A 20,565-nucleotide genomic window follows, 5' to 3' on the forward strand; every position below is an offset into this window, starting at 1 on the left:
TTTTTTTATAAGATACTGTAATTAAAAATATTTTTTCTACCTCTAGTAAGCTTTAATTTCTCGCTTCATATTTTAATGGTATTACTTCTTGAACATTTCAAGTAAAAATGTTTTGTTTGTTTTGTTTTTTTTAAAGTACTTCACTTATGGCTACAGCTATCAATAATTTTCATTTCTGAAAAATCTGCCGATTGATTTCTGGACTACAAACAGACTGTAGACCTTATCGTAGTTTGCAGTTTTGCAGTTTTTAGTCCGACCGCGAGGGGGCGACGTAAGGTCATTCACCTCGGTTGCCTCGCGCTTCAAGCTCAGCCGAGCCAACCGAGAGAAAAACGACTGAAAAATACGGTTATTTTGAACGCTTGCAACATGGACAAAGCGTTCACCGCAGAACAGATTTCGGACTGGTTCACCTCGGGGGCCACGTTTGCTAACATTAAGCTCAGAGAAGAAGCGGTTGAAAGAAAGTTTGATGAAACAGCGTCGAAAGAGACCAGGTGAGACAACCTGAGGCAAAGTTAATGTTGAGTGGTTTAAAGTTGGCTAACGTCACGGTAGCTAGTAACCCTGCTTCCCACCTGCGCCAGTAGCTAAAAGATATCCCAGGGTCCAGGTGTCTACCTCCAGCTCTCTAAACTGTCTGAGGTCAGTCATTCACAAACTAGGCGGGAGTTTTGAGATGTCTAAACACGGCCGGTATTTTATTTGGCAGCCTCTAGCCCTATGATGATGGCAACAAAAGATTTATAATGGCTAATGTTGGTGTGTTACAGTAAGAGAAGAAAGCTGCCTCTCCTTGACAGTGTATTAGGTTTCCTAAAATATAACTGATTAACTACTTTCCAATAGTGCTTAAATGTTAATTTAGTTGTGAAACTCTGAGGTAATTTATTTTAAAATGATTTATTTTTTAATACAGCCCTCAATCTTAAAACTCTTAATCATGTCAAAGGAACGTTTTCACAAAATTAACACCCTCAAAAAAAAAAGGTTTGACCTGCTTAGATTTTTCATGTTTACAGTTGTTTTCTGTATTTTCACCACTGAGGTCTAAATTTTTTTGAAAGGCTTTGCAACACTACTAGTAGAATAATAAAGTCAAAATATATTGAGTCTAAAAATATGAAATGAACATGAAATTAGCCAATTAAATACCCTCTGTGTACTTTTTGAAACTAGAGTGTTAAATCTCCCCAGGTGGCTAAACCTCCCAAATTCCAATGAAATTTAAGTATAGAGGACATGACCTCAGTGTCCACCTCTGAAGGTTTCCCTAAACATTCACTGTTTACAAACAATAGTAGTAAAAACATCAGGTGTTGCTTACTGTCTGGCTACCAAATCTAAACTGGCTAAGTCAGTGGTTCCAAACCTGGGGGTGCCAGGATGATTAACAAGTTTGGAAAAATAAGACAAAAAAATGTATAATACACAATTTATGTTTAATTTTTCAGCATTTTTTGTAATCTTTACTTTTCTATTGTTAATCACTTGATAGTTTTACCTCTTTATGGCTCTAAAAACTGTTCAGACAAAACAATGGGAGAAGGGAATATCAATCGTTGGTTGAAATTCTCAAAACTCATAGACATTTTCAGCCTGTGATGAGCTGTCCCATGTACACATTGCATCACCTTAAAGACTCACAAGCCAGAAAGGCTGTGACCCATTAGTCTAGGTTGTGTATGTTTTCACAGCCAGTGACCACATGACGTCACTTGGACTACCTGACAATATACCTTTTGAAATATATCCTCAACTCTGGAAGTCTAATTGAGATTTGTATTTAGGACTATAGAAAGCCACTCAAAAGTATGGCATTATAAAGAGGAGCCAGGCAAAAAACTAGTTCTTGTAATCAAATGTATTTTGGTCATAAGCCTTGAAATGTCTAAAACTAATACAAACAATAATAATCACGTTTTTGAATCTCGTCTCCATGCAGAGGATGTGATGACTGTTTTTTCTTGTGTTAAACACAAGATCGACGTTTTGAACAGTGTTTCCTCTCACAGTGTCGTGCTGTATGCCCCTTTGGGCTTGAGAGGACCTGGATAGTAATATGGAAGGTCCCAGTCCCTGTTGGCTGTGGATGAACTGGAGTGCCGCATGGCCCGGTCCACATATCCAGAGATTGTTGGGATCTCCTCCCTTGAGTGGTCTCCACAGTTGGGGACGGCAGGTGTGACAAAGCCCTGCTTCATTTTGTAGCGGCTGGTCCAAGCCTCCATTGGTTGGAGCTGTGCTGGCTGCACTGAGAGGTCATCCTCTTCATCATATTGCTTTTGGCTGAGGAAGTCCCTCAGCACCTGCTTGAAGACACATGCCAGCTCCCAGGGCCTTATGTTGTTAGTGGCAAGCACCTCACGAAACCTGTGGAAGGATGCACCAATACAGTTAATTGAACACTTATTGAAATTTCAAGGATTTGCATCAACACAGTGTTCCCAAAGTTTCAGTCGGGAGTTTTTAATGTTTCTATATTTCACCCATCTCAAAATGTAAGACCTGTATGCTCTTCCAGCTGTTGAGTCTGTTGCAGTTTCACGAATGACATATCTAGGACAACAGCACAGATTTGTGGAAATGGTACGAATATTATAACACAGATCTTACTAAACATGTTATTCTTTGGTAATGTGGTTATGTAAGTACAGACTAGTAACCTAGTAGTGACTTTTAGTGGAAATATGTAAGTAGGTCACAGTGTTCAACCATGTAGAACAACTCTTCAACCTTTTTTTAAAAATATCATAATGGCTAACAGAGATGGTGAGAGGAAACCCCGGCAGTCTGGCTGCGCTCAGCCTGACAGGGCATCCTTCACCTTCAAATGTTCACACCCCACATCGCCTGCCTCTGTGACAGTAACACATAGTGGCTTTCTTGGCAGCTCTCCCTGCCTCCCTTTCCCTGTGGGTCTTCTCTGCTTTGCTTGCTGTCAGGCCTTGTGTTGATGTAGTAGCAGCTAGCCACTGTTGACAGCCTTTTAATGTGAGGATGGGAAGGGGCATGGCCACTACTAAACACCTGGAAAGGACGGTGGCTGCATGGAGGGGTGGGATCTGGGCACACAGGAACTCTAGCTGGTGTAGCTCTGCTGTGGGGATGAGGGTCCGTAACCTAGGGTATTTCTGAAACCAGTGGAGACCCAGGGACAGCCTGTGGTCTTGCTCCAGTTCCCTTGCCAGCTGCTCACGTTCCTCCACATGCCACAGGAGCTCTCTGATCAACATGCGGCTGGGCACAATCCCTGGGGTCTTAAGAGGTTGCGCTTCATCCTGAGTCTGCACTCTTGTCTCATGTGACCACTTCATCCAGTTGAACAGGGGCATGGCAGTCACAGCAGATAGTCCTGAAAACTGAAAATGCAAGAATTCATTGTTATTTTGGAAAGCCATTTAAAAGCATTTGAATATGTTAGAATATCTCTTGATTCAAACAAAGTGCTAATTTTTCTCAAAGTTGCACGTACAAAAGACAAGAGAACATTAGACCATGTGACAAACTGCGTAAGGGCAGATAAAAAAAAAATCTAGTGAGAGAGAGAAATGGAAGCGTAACATTTGAAAAAGCTTTAGAGGAAAATCAACAAAATAAGTAAAAATCAAGAAATTCCCTATGAAAAAATCTTGCAGTTGTACTAAAACAGAGTCAAATTTCAGCTTGAAAGACCATGATGACAAATGTGAGAGAAAATCGCAACCTCAATTCTTAGTGAACAAATTTTGATTTTTTGTTTTATCCAAAACTGTGTAGCCCTATTATAATTAACATTTTAAGGTTGACAGTGAAGTATGATTACCCCATAAATACGCTGACCTCTGGTCTCTGCCTGATGGGTTCTATGATTGCTTTCAGTTCAAGTTAAACTCGGTGAAGCACAATGTCCGAGTTGTGTGTATTTGGCCCTTTTCTCAAATTGATTGATTCAACACAGCTTCCACCTGGGATTCAGATTGATTACACAGCCTGCAGGGTCAGAGGTCAGCCTCACCAAACACTTTACACCTCGTAAGGTTGAAAAACAGTGCTTTTCTGGTGTCTGATTTGATTCCTGCTCCAAAGCTCTAAGAGTGACTAGTACTTAAACAACTGTGAGTCTTCCAGCATGTACAGGACGGAATTATCACACTAACATCTGGCTGAAAATTATAAGGAAAGATTTGTACTTACAGGTGAAAACTGCACCACTGATGCTTTTGTGATATATTCAGAAATTGTGCAAAGAGGAGCTTTTTACAGAGATCAGTCTCCAGCTTTTTGTAAGTCCATGTAAACTTCATTCCTTCACTCGCTGTTGACGATGTCCCATGGTTTCAGATGCCATCAAAGGCAGTAATCCTCCAATGTCTTGACTCTTGGAAGTGTTTTTCCTCTTTGTGTCGTAGTTGTTGTCTTTATCATCCCTCCCACTGCTCCTGTCACGCAGACTTTTTCCAGGAGAGTTAGCCATACACTGCTAACTGACTAAGAGCTGTCACCTCTCCTCTCCTTTTACCCTACTCTGTGCAGTGTGCAGCTTTGTTGTAAGGTCAGCTGCTTTGTAGCTTGCACGAAATGTGTGCATCGGAGAGAAAGGGAGAGGGCGAGAGTGCATGTGTGCACACAAGCTGTGGGTGTGTTGTATTTGAGCTCCTCTTAGTACTGTAAGAGTTTGTGCCTGCTGTTGCAATAAAATCCTCCACTCATGAAGAGAAAGGGAGAAGCAGAGACAACTGGGAATGCTCCCCTGGCTACAGTGCTGCAAGCCTGGTTGAGCTGACCAGAGGGAAAGATGAGAGGAGGTAGAGACTCGGAGCAAAGTTAGACGTGGCATTAAGTTATGAAGTGTGCAGAGCTGCTGGCATTTTCACCCACTGTGAACTTGGATTTGAACTTTACTTCTAATTAGAAACTCGGTGTTACTCATATTCGAAGTAGTGTTTTTATCAGTGATCATAAAAAAACCTTAATTTCTGAGAATTGCCCTAGTCTTGGTCTGCCTAGTGTGTCAAATAGCATTACATGCTGCAGTACCCAGCATTAGCCACAACGGATGTAGCTAAGGTGATGACAGCTGACAGACTGTAGCATATTCACATTGCTACACGTTATTGCATTCAGAAATAAAACATGGCACTGATGCACTGATCTAAAATTTATCCAGAATCTGGAAGGGAATTTGTTAAAGCTGCTGTGGGGCTCAGCCTCTAATTTTAGCTTGTCTTTACCAGTGCTCCTTGGGACTTTGGCAGTAATTCTTTCTGAGATTAAACTAGCTGGTGTAAACTGAAGAATTGTTACACTATATTCTTAACCTATTCTTTGCTGCCCAGAATTACCGAAGAAGGAATATTATCTATCACATATGAATAGAGAGAAGGAAACTTGTTGTCACATATGAGCAGAATGTTTAAAGATTTCTGTGTGGTCGTATATATTGAATCAAGTATCTTTGTAATGTAAGGGGAAACCGGGGAAACTATGTCATTTCCTAACATAGTGGCTTATTTAATATCAAGTCATTGTAATTTATATAGCCCAAAATCACAACCAACAGGTTACTATAGACTGTGCAAGTTTTGACGTTATTGCAGTTGGTTAATAGAGCCTCAAAAATTATAAACTGCTTAAAATTGATTTTATTTTGTTTCTTCTCAGACCATCAGAGGTTCTTGATGAGGGCAGCCTGAAGAATGTGAACTCTGATGGAGGGAGAAAAAAACAGGAATCTGCAGGGAGTGAGTATTACATTTTCTGTTAGCTTTTTCTTGTCCTCAATCATATTTGCGTACATTGTTAAATATACAGAAATCAGCTAAATACTGTTTAATACTTAATTTCTCATGCATTTTAATCTGAATCCTCAGGTACTGCTCCTCCTCCACTTGCCAGCTATGAGTACCCCAGCTTGCCCATAACCAAAAACAGACAGGAGGTAAAATGTAGTGTCCATATGCCCCATACACCCAACCACAAAGCCTGAAGGTCTTGAAGTGCACATTCATTCTCCTGTAGTTCTTTTTCTTTTGGTCATATAAGGAGATTTACTGAAATTGTCACTATGTCCTCAGGACACTGGTACTTTTAAGCTTTTACTGTTTGTTCAAGATGAACTCGCTGTTACTTGATGCTGCAGGACAACACCTAACTTGAAATTCACCAGGCTAGAATTTTCTTTTGTCTAATACAGAGTGGTGTGTGTATGTTTTAGGAGCTCATGCTGTCATTTAAGCCGCACTTTCTTAATGCAGATTATAAAGTCTGGACTTCTAGTTACAAATCAGCTTAGCACATCCATCTGCTCTACAATTTCAAAGCTTGTTTTTTAAATTTCTTTTTTATTTCAGTGATATGGTACAAATGGCAAAATGGGGTTTCTCTTTTTGTTAACTACACACGTGTCTGCTTGTGTTTGTTTTATTTGTGTGTCTTTGTGCGCGTGTGTGTGTGTGCGTGCGTGCGTGCCTGCTTCCAGCTGATTTCCCTCATAGAAAACAACTCTGTAGTGATTATTCGAGGAGCCACAGGCAGTGGCAAGACCACCCAGCTGCCACAATATATTCTGGACCACTACAATGAGAAAAATGCCTCGTGCAACATCGTTGTCACCCAACCACGCAAAATTGGGGCCACCAGTATTGCTCGATGGGTTGCCACACAGCGGAAGTGTACCCTGGGTAGTCTTGTTGGATATCAGGTTGGTATAACATTTAGAGGGAATCTGATTTACTTTAACTGTGCAATGCAGATACATACACCTGCACATATGCAGGCCCATGTGTGTATTTATTTTTTAATATATGAAGAAGAAAAAGGAAGAGAGTGGCACCTGTGCAGAAGTTATGTAACAGTTGTTGCACTGCATTAACTGAGCATTGACCTGGAGTGGTTGACCTTGGTTAAGACTGCACAAAAAGCACTCATTGCATCTCTGTCACTGCTTAAGTTTGAGTTTTTGTATGCATGTGTTAACAGGCTGTTGTATGTGCATTACTACTAGGGTGTCTTGGTGTATTGTGCAGAGCTCTTAAACTGTGTGTCTATTAATAACTGTTGTCTCCTCCGCTCGGTGCAGACCTCAGGAGTTAAGGATGATTTCACTGAAAGTGGGAGCAATAATAAACAGTTGATGTTAGTAAGAGATATAATGCTCAGGACATGCAGCATTACCTGAGCATTATGTTCTTTATTTGCTTAGATGATTATTAGTTTTTGTCCTTTGAGGAGAGAGCTCTTTCCTTGTTCCCCTTCGTATTGTTTGTTTAGGTTTATGAAAGTCATGCAGTCAGTGAATGGAAAGTTCTTCTATGCTTAGAGTTGAGTCAGTGAACCAAAAAGTATTTCCCTGAGGTCAGACACGGGGTAGCAATGGATTTTATCTCAGGTCACTGGTATTTACTCCAAAACCAACCAGAAATAGTCGTGTTGGCAGGCATTAGTTTTAAGACACTGGAAAAAGTTGAGGCCTAAAGGCACTGTAGAGTAAGTTTACTGTGGTCTCTGCTGTTCACCTTTTTGAGTCAGTGGAATATAATCTTACTGATGGGAACCAAATGGAGACGATATTTCTCTGTTTCAAAAAGGAATGTCTTGTTTTGCTACTGGAAAATTTTATAACAAAAGATTGGGGGGTTGTAATGTGCTCTGGAACTCAGTGAATCTGTGCAGTGCTGTAATGCAATAAAAATTGTACCTAAAACAGTATTTATAATCATGGTCAGGAAAACAAAACATAGATGGTATGGCACTACCGAAGGGACATCCCCCAGGGAAACAGGGTGGTGATAAGAACATTATCATTGAGCTGATGTTCTCAGATGATAGGAGTCTGAGACAGTGAACCTTTTATAGAGTAACAAGTCCTAAGTCTTAGTGAGACTGTCAAAAAGCGATGGAATTTATTTTCAATGTCAAAATACTAGGATATGTGTCGGACAGATTTATGAATTCAATTCTGAATATTGGTATTTCAGGTTGGACTGGAGAAGATGGCTACTGAGCACACCCGACTAATCTACATGACTACAGGAGTGCTGCTGCAAAAACTGGTTTCAGCCAAGTGCCTCACAGAGTACTCCCACATCTTCCTAGATGAGGTGCAGATCATTTTAAGTGTACATGTGCATTTCTCTGTAAACTGGAACCTGAAATTTTGAGTTCATGTTTTTTGGCTAGATCGCAAATTATTTTGTCTAAAACAAGCCTGTATGTTGCATATTGAATCAATATATTATTCATATTATTCATTTGTGAGTAAGATGGACTTGTTTAATTCAAGTTCATTACATTTTATTTTTCTGTAATTATCTGCTGCAATTACGTCTGTTATGTTTTGCTTTGGTTTCATCTAACATTTTGTGCTACTTCAGGTGCATGGCTTAATCATTTGATTCTTGACTATTGGGTCCAAATATAGCCGTTTAACTACTCTACCTTTGCCCAAGGTTCACGAGCGCACTGAGGAGATGGACTTTCTCTTACTGGTTTTGAGAAAACTCCTTCATTCCAACTCTCGTTATGTCAAGGTAATTGTTAAATCCAAGTAAATATCCCTCCTCTGTTCCTCCTCAGTCATATGAACTCTCACTCATGTAACTTTTTTTTTTTTTTTTCTTCCAGATCATCCTCATGTCAGCCACCATTAACTGCAGACAGTTTGCTGAGTACTTTGGCACACCAGTTCGGGGCAAGATGAACCCAGCCTACGTGTTTGAAGTGGAAGGCGTACCCTATGCCATTGAGGAGTTTTATCTGGATGACATTCACAACCTGTTTCCAAAGAGGGTAATGAGATGGTAATTGTTTGCGGATGCTTCTATTCTTTGTATTGCGAGGCCAAACAGAGTATGTCTACATATTTGTATGCTTCTTCACCAGGTTGAGTCACCTCATCCAGATGACCCTCATATCTCAATAGAGATGTACAATCTTGCCATCAGTCTCATCCAGAGCTTTGATGAGATGGAGGGCAGAGATTCCAGGTGAAGCCTTGGCGTCTTAGCGCACTTAACTGCTAGGTCAGACACGTTGTCCCGTTTGTTCAGTTATGTGTTGAAATGTGTGTTTGTGTGTGAGCAGCAAAGCTGAGAAAGAAGTTGGCATGACTTCGTCAGAGAGAGGCAGTGTGCTGGTTTTCCTTCCTGGTATACACGAGATAAGCTACATGCAGGAGGCCTTGGCCAAGCTGGTCCACAAAAGGTGAGCTTTTGAGTTTACCTCTACGTTTAACCTTTTTCTGTAGCTAACACATATCTTCTACTTTATCTGTTTCACTGGCTTCCTTTTTTAAGAGAAGTCAGTTTTGTGTGTCAGTAATATTGATCAGAATTAACCACTAAAATTCATAGTGCTTATTAACCTACATTACCTCTTTACTTGTGACGAATGTTTATATTTACCATTATGATGAATATTCAGGTTGCAGGTTTATCCTCTCCACTCCACTGTGACCCTTGAGGAGCAAAACGGTGTGTTTCTGCCCCCTGTCCCTGGATACAGGAAGGTAAACAGTTTATCTTATTCCGTTTCACATGTGTTCTTAGTACCTACTGTACTGAAGATTGTTTCATCTTCACAGGTCATCCTCTCCACCAACATCGCTGAGAGTTCAGTGACTGTTCTGGATGTCAAATATGGTGGATTTTCCCTCAGCTTGGTTTGGTTTTGTACCTTGGTGAAGGCTAGGGTGATGAAATTTTTATTTTATTTTATTTTATTTTTTAATTTTAATTGGAATTGGTGCTTATTTACCATCACAGTGATTGACTTCTGCTTGGCCCGTCACTTGGTCTGTGACCAAGATACCAATTATCAGTCTCTGCGTCTCACCTGGGCATCCAAAACCAACTGCAACCAGCGCAGGGGTATGTCAACTACAGCACAGAACTTTTAACTGCAAAGTGCAAGTGTTCACTTCTGATCTCTCTTACTTATTTCCTCTTTTTGTCAGGAAGGGCAGGACGAGTATCTAAGGGCTACTGTTACCGACTTGTCACTAAAGAGTTCTGGAGGAATGAAATCCCAGACTACATGATCCCTGAGATGCTGGTAAAAGAATATGTTCAAAAACCAGAGATTTCGCACAGTTTCCAGCATGCCTCTGACAATCAATCTATGCCATACTGTTTGCCTCCCTCAAAGCTTGCCCCCTTGGCCTCCATCATGCTGAAGGTGAAGCTGCTGGACTTGGGAGATCCCCGCTCCATCCTCTCAACAGCCCTCTCACCCCCCAACCTTGGAGACATAGTGAGAACCGTGCTCCAACTCAAAGAGGTCAGTAAAAAGATGGCAGATTGATGATTCTTCCCTGAGAGAGTCATTAATGTCTAGTCAAGTACGTATGAATTTGTGGCTGTAATGATGACTGTTATGTATTCGGGCAGGCAGCTGACCACTCAGCTCTGTCACAGTGTATTAGACCTGGAGTTGTCTCACAGGAGCTTTGCGTCAGCCAGTGTTAAGATTGTCAAGTCCGTTAGGTGAGAGCAATGTAGGGCAGTGTTATCTTGATTCGGTTTTGTTTCCATCACTGATAAATTATAAACATTTCAGATTTTATATATATATGTGTGTGTGTGTGTGTGTGTGTGTGTGTGTGTGTGTGTGTGTGTGTGTGTGTGTGTGTGTAATAGTTTTAGAGCAAGTTAAACAAAGTTACAAAGTGCTTTACAAAGGCATTTCAAGATAATGAGGTCATAATAAAAAACGCAGGTAAGTCATTTACATGCCCAAATCATCAAACATTAAAAATAAAACTGTTAATTTGAGGTACGGTTTAGGAATTGATTATTGGTATAAATAAAGCTTGTTGTCTTGAACCTAGTTGGGTGTTTTATTCTGCAGATGGGCGCACTGTCTGTGAAAAGTGATGACAGGGGTCAAAATGAAGATGGCGAGCTAACGTTTTTGGGTCGAGTGCTGGCCCACTTGCCTGTGGACCTGTACCTGGGGAAGATGATTGTCCTGGGCCACGTCTTTGGCTGCCTGGACGAGTGCCTCATCATAGGTCAGTCTATCATTATGCACCCGGAATGGACCTCAGTTACAGCATATGCACGTGTGTACAGTCGTAGAGACATAGATTGGTTAACAAATCTGTCATTACTGCACTCTTGGAATCCATTTGTGTGCATGTAACATGTTTTTGTGAGTGTTAGTTTCTTTTATCCTCAGTTGCCTCGCACTCTCTGAAGAGTTTTTTTGCCATACCATCCATGCAGCAGCTTGCTGGCCACAGGTGAGCCACATCCAGTTGATGCAATGATTCACAGACCGCCAGGCTGTCAGTATATAGATAGTTTTTGTGTCTCAACAAAGTGGCACGGGATATTGGTGAAATTATGTTGTCATGTAATTCCATGGAAGTCAGACCCCTCTATGGACTTTTGACTTACATTTATATCTTTAGCCCCATCACATTGTTTTGTGGCTAATGAGGTGCCTTGCAGTAGACAACTGATGTTCACAGTCAACACAATGCCTTCCTTTGTGGACACTAAAAATAATGAAATTAAAAAAAAGAACACAAAGATTGTGGTCATAAAAAAGTCTCTGTCATACCATGTCCAGGCGTCCATGCATTGTTCTCTTCAAGTCCTGGTTTCCCCTGGAGGATATTTGTATGATTTGCTAAAAGAGAAAAAAAAAGTTTTTCTTATAGTGGCCATATACAAGGTCCATGTTGCAAATTGCGACATTTTTTCATCAGATTACTTTCATGCCAGAAACAGGTTCTGTGTATTGTATCTTTTTTTCTATGTGCACTGACTAATATGTGTGATTCCAGGAGCAAGTTGGCCTTTGCCCGTGGCACACCAAGTGATTCAATAGCATTTGTCAATGCCTTCAAGGTAATGTGTTTGATGCCAAGTCAACAGTAAATTGTGGTGTTCAGTGGGTTTACATATTTGCCTAATGGCTTTTTTTTTTTTTTTAACCCTTCCTTATTGTCTCACTGTTAGGCATGGCACTCATCCAAAAAGAGAGGACAGCTGAGACACCCAAAGGTAAACAAAATAACAACCAAACGCAAGCTCACTGAAAAAAGAAACAAACATAAAAATATGCTGATTTTATTATTTTGCAGCTTGAAAATAAGAATGGTCTGCCTTTGTTGTACGGAGCCATCCATTGAAACGCCACAGTTATTCATCTTAAATTGTTTTTATGATCTGTATCGTAGTAAACATGTGTGCCATTGTTAATGAATCAACATAGCACTGTGTGAACAACATATAGTACAGTGCTATAGCTTACAGAGCAGACGCCAAGGGAAAGTAGATGTAATGAGTGTTGTCCATTGGTTAATGAGTCAAACTGTACAATAAAACCTTTGTTTTGGACATTATAAACCAATGCAGCACTCCTTCTCTTCTGTGTTTTTTCTTGAAGTGTGATATTTCTTTGCCTTTGCTGTTTTCTCCTGTTAGGACGAGCTGGACTGGGGAAAAGAGAACTTCATTCAGATCAAGAGGATCAGGGAGGTAAAGAGACGATGCAGAGAGCTGGGTCACATGAGTTCACTGAGACATTACAGGATGTCTTTTTCATCGACCATCCTAGTCTGGCAGTGAACAACAGGGTTAATTCCTGCAGTTTTGTAGTGGTGTTTTACCAAGAATGTAACTTGCTTCTGCTAAGTGACTGACAGTGTTGGTTGTAAATATGTCGTCTGTATAATGCTGTTGTTCTTCAGTAGCAGTTGTACAGCCAATGGCAAGAATGGAGTTTACAGACAAAACTATTTTTTCTTAAAGGTTTGTGACAGAGTTGAACTATATGATTATAGCTTGCTGGTACACACTTGACAGTTTTCTCATGTATTAGTAAAAATGTCAACATCCAGTCTTAATGAGCTAATCGTTTGAAATGAAGCTGTTTGAAAAATATTGTGGCCCAGATCTCCTCAGCAGTAACTCACTGTCCAGGTTGCAGAGCTGTATGAGGACCTGAAGAGACGTGTGTCCCAGTTCAACATGAATGTGCCAGACAATATTCAACCATCTGACTACACCAGCATACACAGGCAGAAGTTCATTCTTCAGGTTAGACTCAGTGCTGGACATGATGGGTGTACCATAAATGATCTCCCAGGTCCAAGTGTCGTTATAGAGTGTACACCTCAGATCCGGTAATTGGATTGAATAAATATTCAGTCGTGTATATACACACCTGAATGTCAGTTTGTTTTCGATTGCACCTAGGTGGTCATTGCTGGTGCCTATTACCCAAACTACTTTGTACAAGGGGAAATAGATGAAGACCTGGCCTCCAGAGAATTAAGTGGCTTCAACCCAAGAACGACAGTGATGGTATAACCCTTAGTGTTGACAGCGAAGAACTGATTATTGTTTGAATTCATTTCTGTGACACATGTTTAGAAAAGGCTGAACTTAAAATTTTGTTGATTGATACTTTACTCTAATGGGGCTGCTACTATGACTATAATCTTATAGACTTGTTACATAGGAAGTAGGGATCATGTAATTGTCACATAAGACGCTGTGTTGTGTCCAGGTGAGGAACCTCCCTCCGTACAGTTTCCTGTACTACAAGCAGCTGCAGTCTCTGTTCCGCCTGTGTGGACAGGTCAAAGCCATTTCCTTTGAGAGCTCTAGGTAAATGGAGGCAAATCAGACATCAAGCCTCAGCACTTTGTCTATACTATGCATTTTTTATAAAGAAGCTAAATTTGCGCACACATTATTATGACTGTGTGTGTGCTCGCACTCAGAGCGTACGTGGAGTTCTACAGGACATGTCAAGAATCGGGGGTGCTGCCTGAGGTTTCCCTTGCCCTCCTCCTGGCCCAGCAGAGTCCTCCCATGGAGCTGTCTGTTTACTCCATTGAACAAATAGAAAAATGTGCTGGGAACAGAAACATAACTCACATGAAATATTCACGGTACGGTTCTATTCACACCTTAGGGACACCTATACTGAACTTTTCTTCTCTCCTTAACCTGAGTGAATGAAATCTGTTGCTGCATGAATTTGTAGAATTATTTTAACCTTGATCATTGAGGAAACGATTATTAAGAGCACAAGGGTTTGACCGTGTCTGTCTTTTGAGGGCTTAGACCGTCTTTTTGGAAAGTGGAGCCCCTGCACCACAGGCTGCATTGGTCACTGCCCATGCACTGAGCCTTAATGTAATCTGACATCCTAGCGCTCTGCATGACTTTCCACAGCAATCACTTTGACTCAGAGGGCAGGTTTTAGGCAGACACAGCACCAACGTCTTCCTACCTCCCTCTGGGATGTGTGAGATGGGGTGACATGGCATATTATTAGACATCCAACAATAATACAGCCAACAGACTATTCTCACTGATTACTTTCCCTGTAATAGTGATATTTCTACCTGTCTAAAACTTTAACAATGTTGGCATGTTTTGGAAACCTCATATATTTTCCACTGTGATACTTTGGTATCATTTCTTAATGCTCCTCTCAAACGAAAGGAAATGGATTCAAGCCCACATACTGACAAGCATTTACCTTAATACAAGATACATTATCTAAGACACAGAGAATCTTCTCTAATACTGATACTTGCACTCTCGTCTGATAAACACTACTTGGAAAATAATTGCATCAATTGTTGTGGTCAGTAGTAAACTGAATTAACTTTTATGTTTGCAAACTAAATTTTGATTTAGGACACCTTGTGACCACTTGCTAGACGGCACTGTTAACTCATTAAAATAATGTGACATTATGACGTTCAGCATCAAAGTAGCAGTAAATACATTTTGACACCTTGTTCACAGTGTGAGTACAGTGAAAGTGAATGTGCCCATAACATTAAATTCCAATTCTCTCTGGGCCATTTCTGTGCAGAGTGAATGTAGATTTCCAGAGCCAGTCAGTCTGCCCAGTGGGAGTGGTGAGCAGCACTATTGACCCAGACAAGCTCCCCCCCAACCACTTGTTTGTGGTCAACATCACAGAGGTCAGTCCTCTACATTTAACTAGGTCTGACTAATGTCAAAAGAGATACAGTGAAAAACTCTGAGAGCCATCTGTTGGGTTTTTGACTAAATGTCTGAATCTTTAATGAACGTGTCCACTCTTAACTCTGATCTCTGCTGCAGGTGGTGGAGGTGGGACATTTCTGGGGGTTCCAGGCAGATGAAGCCAGCTTGGAGAAGCAGCGCCATCTGACTGCCGATATTAACATGCGTACACTGCATCCTGTAACTGTATCACTCTACCCCAACCTGCTGTGTCTGGCTCCGTACTCTGAGATCAATGAGCAGTGCTTGTACTACCGCGCCAAAATCCTGCACATGCGTGGCAATACAGTGGAGGTGAATATCGCTCACATACTGCAGTTCTCTGGTCAAGATGTACTACAGCCATTCAATTATCTTATAACAAATGTACTTTACTTCTTTCCTGTCTGATTTCTCATGTCTTTTCACAGCAACTTTCCCTCATAGGAGAACCTTATGGCCTTCACACTATTACTGTTTTTATAACAAGGAATTGAAACTTATTTTTATATTGCCTTTTCACCAGTGGTTGTAATAGATCGGTTTGCTTATGAAATTAGAGGTCAGTATGTTTCCTTTGTTGGAGAATGATTTCTTGTTTGTTTTCAGACTTGCAGAATGTTGACATGGTGGTACAACTGATTAAGTAGTGAATTAACCAACTTTTTTCTTCCATGAATGTGCTTGAGGTAGCTCAGTACAGTGTATTTAATGCTACTGGAACAGATTGCACCAAGTTGTACAGTTTTCTAGCTGAGGTTTCAGCCCAAAATCTGTCTGAAATGATTGTGATCCAGCCAGATGCCAGGAAAAGAAATCTCTACTAAAGACATGAAGTTAGTGAAAGCAGAGAAAAGAAGAATAATTATATATGTGTAAATCTGCAGAAAATTAAAGTATCACTGGCCAGAACAGGCAGTTGTTAGGTCAGGTGTCTGTATTTTGTATTTATTCAGACAAGTGAGTATTTTGTATTGTATAGATCTCATGAACTAAAGGGATTACATCAGAATACACTCACATACCAAAGGGGTAGGGGGCTCCAGGTGTTCAATCTAGTAACTTTGAAAACTGATCTGAATGTCAACCCCTGACATGAAAAACTAAACATAGGGAAATAATTCTTGACAGGAGTGAGTGATAGTTGTTCATATCACCTGATGTACCAGAGAACAGTATGTTTCCTGTCATTCTCAGGTAGTGTTCTTGGACTTTGGCAACACAGCGGTTGTTGCCTGCAGCAGCCTCAGAGAGCTCCCTTCTGACCTCCTGTCTCACCCTTTCCAGGTAGCAATGCCATGAGTGGCACTATTTTCATGGAAAGTAACTGCAAACTCACCCATGTTCAAACTCTGAACAAATATTAATACTCAGACACTCTGCTCGTGGTCTCAGGCTCAGGAGTTCCAAGTTAGTGGAATGCGTCCTTCAGCCCAGTCCATCATCCTGGGGAACCAGTGGAGCAGCCGAGCCCGCGACCGCTTCATCACACTCGTGAAGGGCAAGTCACTCATTGTGTCGCTGTACTCTATCCTCCACAATGTCATGCGTGTTCAGGTGCTCATCAACACAGAGACAACAAACACCAGCGTGGTAGACATCTTGGTGGAGGAAGGACATGCAGTGAAGGCAGACGAGAGCTTTGATTCCAAGGTGACACAACGGGAGCCCATGTTGACCCACATGTAATGTGTTAGGCAGTGTGCAATATATGAGTAAATCAAAAAACATAACACGCTCTACTTACAGTGATACTTCACCTAAAACGTATCCTTTTAATATCAACGACTTGCCCTTTGCAGGCTTAAAAGCTGCACACCAAAGTTTAAATGACAAATAAATGGAATCACAACATCCATATAAACCAGACTTAGAGCACATTCTGCTTAATCCCAGTCAATTTAAATGCTTTGTATGTTCAACTGTTCAGTGGTCATTAGATTTGCCAGAATATGGCAAAGTAGGTATTGTGTGTGTTGTAACAACACTGCATTGCTGACACAGTGATGTCTCTAAAAGTTCCCTGTTGTATTTTCAGTACTGATTTTTTTTCCCTGCAGATGTTGTGGTTGGATTTTGTGAGCAACGTTGTATTGATCTCAATTAAGATAAAAGCCTGATTAATGGAGTTTTTGGGGGGGGGTTTGGACCCAAGCTAAATGTAAAGCCCTACAAGAAGCCCTGATTTGTTGAGACGGAACGTAATGGATTTTTTAAAGAAAAAAATAGGTCAGCCCAGGTTCTGAAAAAACTTTACAAATGCGGTGTGTTTTCTTAGTCAAGATGTCTGATCTTTGTGTGCTCATGCAGCAAAACCATGAGGCGCTGATGTCCCTGTACAAGGACATAGAAACTGGTACATATGTCCCCAACACTGCCAGCAGCTCCTGGAAGGATCGCAAGAAAGAGGAGAAGGATCTCATTGATAACCTGCTTGCTCACTTTTCCAAGAGCAGCCAGTCCTTTTCCAAGTCAAAGGCAAGATACACCACTGTTCACAGAACATTTTCATATTATATTTGTACCAAAATTTTAGTAATGCTAAATAATAATGATTTAATTTCATAGCACTTCTTAAAAACAGTGTCACAAAGTGCTTTAGAAATCTAAAGACAGTAACAAGGATCAAAAACAGTAAGAAAAAAATACAGTCACTTAAGAAAAAGCCTTTGTATTAAAAATGGCTTAATGTGTCTGAGATGCTGATATTTTGATGTTGGTTGGATGATGGTTTTGTCCAGCAGATGGAGCCATTGCAGTGGCTCAGTTCATGTGTTGGTGTTCATTCAGAGGCACACCCAGTCTGTCTGCTAGAACAATGACGACAGGGTGACTGCAGCTCTGAATCATAAAAACCAATAGATGCATGAATACATCGGTTGATGTCTGACTGCTGTCTTGTCTTTGACACTATAGGTTCGTCTGCATGGACCAAACAGTCCTCACAAGATAAACTTCCACAGCTTGAGCCACAAAACTTACTACAAGTAAGCATTACACACACCATGACCAAATTAAACTTGCAAGTTTTCATTGCTTATGAGTGTGTCCTCCTCCAGGACAGTGTGTATAGACAGGAGCAGCATCAACTCCCTGAGCCTGAATGAAAACCCTCACTACAAACATCAGAGGATGCTGGTGACCGGGACTGTGTCAGTCAACTCCACAGGTACCAGAGACAAAATATTATCATAAATATGAACTCACAGACATTATGGTACATCTGAAAACACCACTAATCAATATGTTAAGGTTAACAGTGGATCAAATGTTTACGTAATGTGAAAGGGATTACTAGTATTAACATGTACACAGAAAACTTTCAGCCAATTTTGCAGTCCCCCCCACCTCTACAGAGCTTTTTAGTCTCTTTTCGGTCATTGTTTTAGTTGTAAATTCCATTGTTTTCTACTCTTTACAGCAGCAGGCAGCTGCGCTCAGCAAAAAAGCTGTGATAAACTCACATTACACTACCTGTCCATCACCAAACAGCAAACAAACAAAGTTAGCAACTAGCTAGTGACCATAGTGAGCATACAGTAGGCTGAAGACCCAGATATTTTTCTTAGGATTTGGTAATGACTAGTGAACTTGTGAACAACATTTGTCAGGTGGCCAGAAACACGACTTAAAATGAATGCTAATGTCGCTCCAACTGCTGAATGTGAAAAATTGCTAACGCATTTATCAGAATGTTATAAGGGCCGTAATCAGCTAGGGCTGTATGTTTTTCAGCTTGATCTTCTTCTTCATGAATTTCTTCCTCTTCCAAATGTCAAAATCGGTTATTGTGTTGCAGGTACACGCATTCTCCTGAGAGATACCTCCATCATGCCAGACCTACCCGGACTGCCGGCTCTTGTTACCATGCTCTTCACCCCCATCATGGAGTTACGGTTAGTTAGACACCCTGACTTACATTACACACCTCAAAGGTGGCACAATCAAAAACTCGTGTTTATATTTTTTTTTTAGCACTAATCAAGAGAGGACCTGCTACACTGGTGCCCTTTGTGGACTGGGTTGGAACAGTCAAACACAAGAGGGCATCCTACCAGAGCACGACACTGAACTCGCCTTTGACGTCAAATTTGATGTTGAGGACATCACTGAGGTAACAGCTGTCACCAGATGCAGAGAGACAGATGTGTTGTGCCCAACAGTGGGCAGGAACACAAATTAGTTTCCTCAGATCTGTGTCACTCATTGGCAGCATCTCAGTGTCACTACTTTCAGCTTTTTTCACCTCATGCTCCGGGACAAAAAACAAAGCTGGGTATCAGCACTTCCTTGGTCCCTGACATATATGGAGTTGAAAGTGTTTCTCCAAGCTGTTAGTGACTTAATGAAAGCGTGAACAGGAAGACATGGAGCAATATTTTATTTATTACTGATGGGATTTACTCTTTTTTGAGGAACATATTTCTTCGTGGAATCTAAGTAAGATTTCTCAGTATGATTTTTTTTTTTTTTTTTTTTTTTTAAATCTTAGTATCTCAACAATGAATAATACATATCTAAAATAAAGCTGTAGTAAAATAGCTGTAATAAACTCAAGAACATGTTGTACATTACTGTAGTGTATTAATGATCTACAGCACTGGGCCTTGTGCCTATTACCACAATACTTCAATGGCTCTATTACATGATGTAGCACTGTGTCCTGTGTGTTGATGGGTTAGTTGTGTTTTCTCTCTTTTTTCAGATAAATGCGTTACGAGTGGCTATAAACCGTCTGCTGTGCGATGGGCCCAGCGGAACTCTGCATCTGGGGCCTGACAGGATCAGTCACCTGCAGTCGGACTGTCGAGACCGCCTCATGAGGTTACACACACATACGCCCACAGAAATCGAGCTTAAATGTTCAAACAGTGTGTATGCATTTATTAAACTATGTTCTTATTGTGTAATGTAGACTGTTCACCAAGTCACCCCCAAGGAAAGCTGTCACTCCAGTGTACTACGAGAAACTGGAGAAATGGAACCAGGTATGTTATTTTGGTGCTGCTTCATCCAGTTCTGCTACTTAGCATTCGATCATCAGCTCTTCCACATACATGCTGCTTAGTTTTCAACACATTTTAGTTGTCTGTGTGTGTTTTAAAGTTTTGTGTTTTGGTCCCGCAGGTGGATCCCTCTCTGAGGATGGATATCATGGAGCCTGGAGGTGGAAAGACGAGAGGTGTTCTCTTCCAGCTACATCCTGTCACTCTCCTCAACACTTAAAAAGGCACAGTAATCCATACATTTTTCTTGAACGGATTCTAATGTTGTAATACTAGCAGTTGCCAAAAATTTTAATTTAATTTATTAATGTTCAGAGGATTGTATATGTTTTATGTTTTTTATTTAATGTTCAAGTGGAACTGTAGCTTCCAGCAGCACAGCAAAATCCTCAGTCCTTTCTTTGTTGTTTGCAGCTGTTACTAAGGTAGTTTTTCCCTGTTTAAACAGTTGACTGTAAGAAGAAGTATACAGTTCACTGATTAGATTCCTCCTGCATAGCTTGTTGTAACATTGTTTCAGCACTGGGCCATTAAAAATAGTTGTTTGCAACAGATGAGGCTTGTCAATCAGTCTT

The 20,565-nt window shown here is 40.8% G+C and overlaps 2 protein-coding genes across 3 annotated transcripts; one reads left to right on the forward strand and one right to left on the reverse strand.

The window, feature by feature from the left end:
• Nucleotides 1-262: 262 nt before the first annotated feature.
• Nucleotides 263-20,255, forward strand: tdrd9 (tudor domain containing 9). The gene is made up of 35 exons (XM_040136686.1): nucleotides 263-500; nucleotides 5,647-5,726; nucleotides 5,856-5,923; nucleotides 6,464-6,685; nucleotides 7,962-8,084; nucleotides 8,433-8,513; nucleotides 8,608-8,772; nucleotides 8,866-8,969; nucleotides 9,067-9,186; nucleotides 9,406-9,490; nucleotides 9,566-9,623; nucleotides 9,747-9,851; nucleotides 9,938-10,035; nucleotides 10,129-10,260; nucleotides 10,831-10,993; nucleotides 11,161-11,224; nucleotides 11,774-11,837; nucleotides 11,949-11,993; nucleotides 12,417-12,470; nucleotides 12,915-13,031; nucleotides 13,191-13,298; nucleotides 13,504-13,604; nucleotides 13,721-13,891; nucleotides 14,830-14,941; nucleotides 15,084-15,299; nucleotides 16,182-16,271; nucleotides 16,380-16,637; nucleotides 17,295-17,462; nucleotides 17,901-17,971; nucleotides 18,044-18,153; nucleotides 18,784-18,880; nucleotides 18,960-19,098; nucleotides 19,690-19,808; nucleotides 19,900-19,972; nucleotides 20,112-20,255. The coding sequence occupies exons 1-35, from the start codon at nucleotides 373-375 to the stop codon at nucleotides 20,208-20,210; spliced, it is 4,008 nt and encodes a 1,335-aa protein (XP_039992620.1). The 5' UTR covers nucleotides 263-372; the 3' UTR covers nucleotides 20,211-20,255.
• On the reverse strand, nucleotides 1,850-3,926 carry rd3l (RD3 like). Of its 2 annotated transcripts, none has more exons than XM_040136694.1 (3): nucleotides 3,826-3,926; nucleotides 3,034-3,365; nucleotides 1,850-2,376 (listed from the first exon to the last, which is right to left on the reverse strand). In XM_040136694.1, the coding sequence occupies exons 2-3, from the start codon at nucleotides 3,336-3,338 to the stop codon at nucleotides 2,013-2,015; spliced, it is 669 nt and encodes a 222-aa protein (XP_039992628.1). In that variant the 5' UTR covers nucleotides 3,339-3,365; nucleotides 3,826-3,926; the 3' UTR covers nucleotides 1,850-2,012. The 2 variants fall into 2 exon arrangements, with proteins under 2 accessions (XP_039992628.1, XP_039992627.1); XM_040136693.1 differs by having other exon boundaries at nucleotides 3,809-3,920.
• Nucleotides 20,256-20,565: the final 310 nt, after the last annotated feature.

This window comes from Xiphias gladius, chromosome 10, assembly GCF_016859285.1.
Source record: "Xiphias gladius isolate SHS-SW01 ecotype Sanya breed wild chromosome 10, ASM1685928v1, whole genome shotgun sequence".
Taxonomy (NCBI): Eukaryota; Metazoa; Chordata; class Actinopteri; order Istiophoriformes; family Xiphiidae; genus Xiphias; species Xiphias gladius.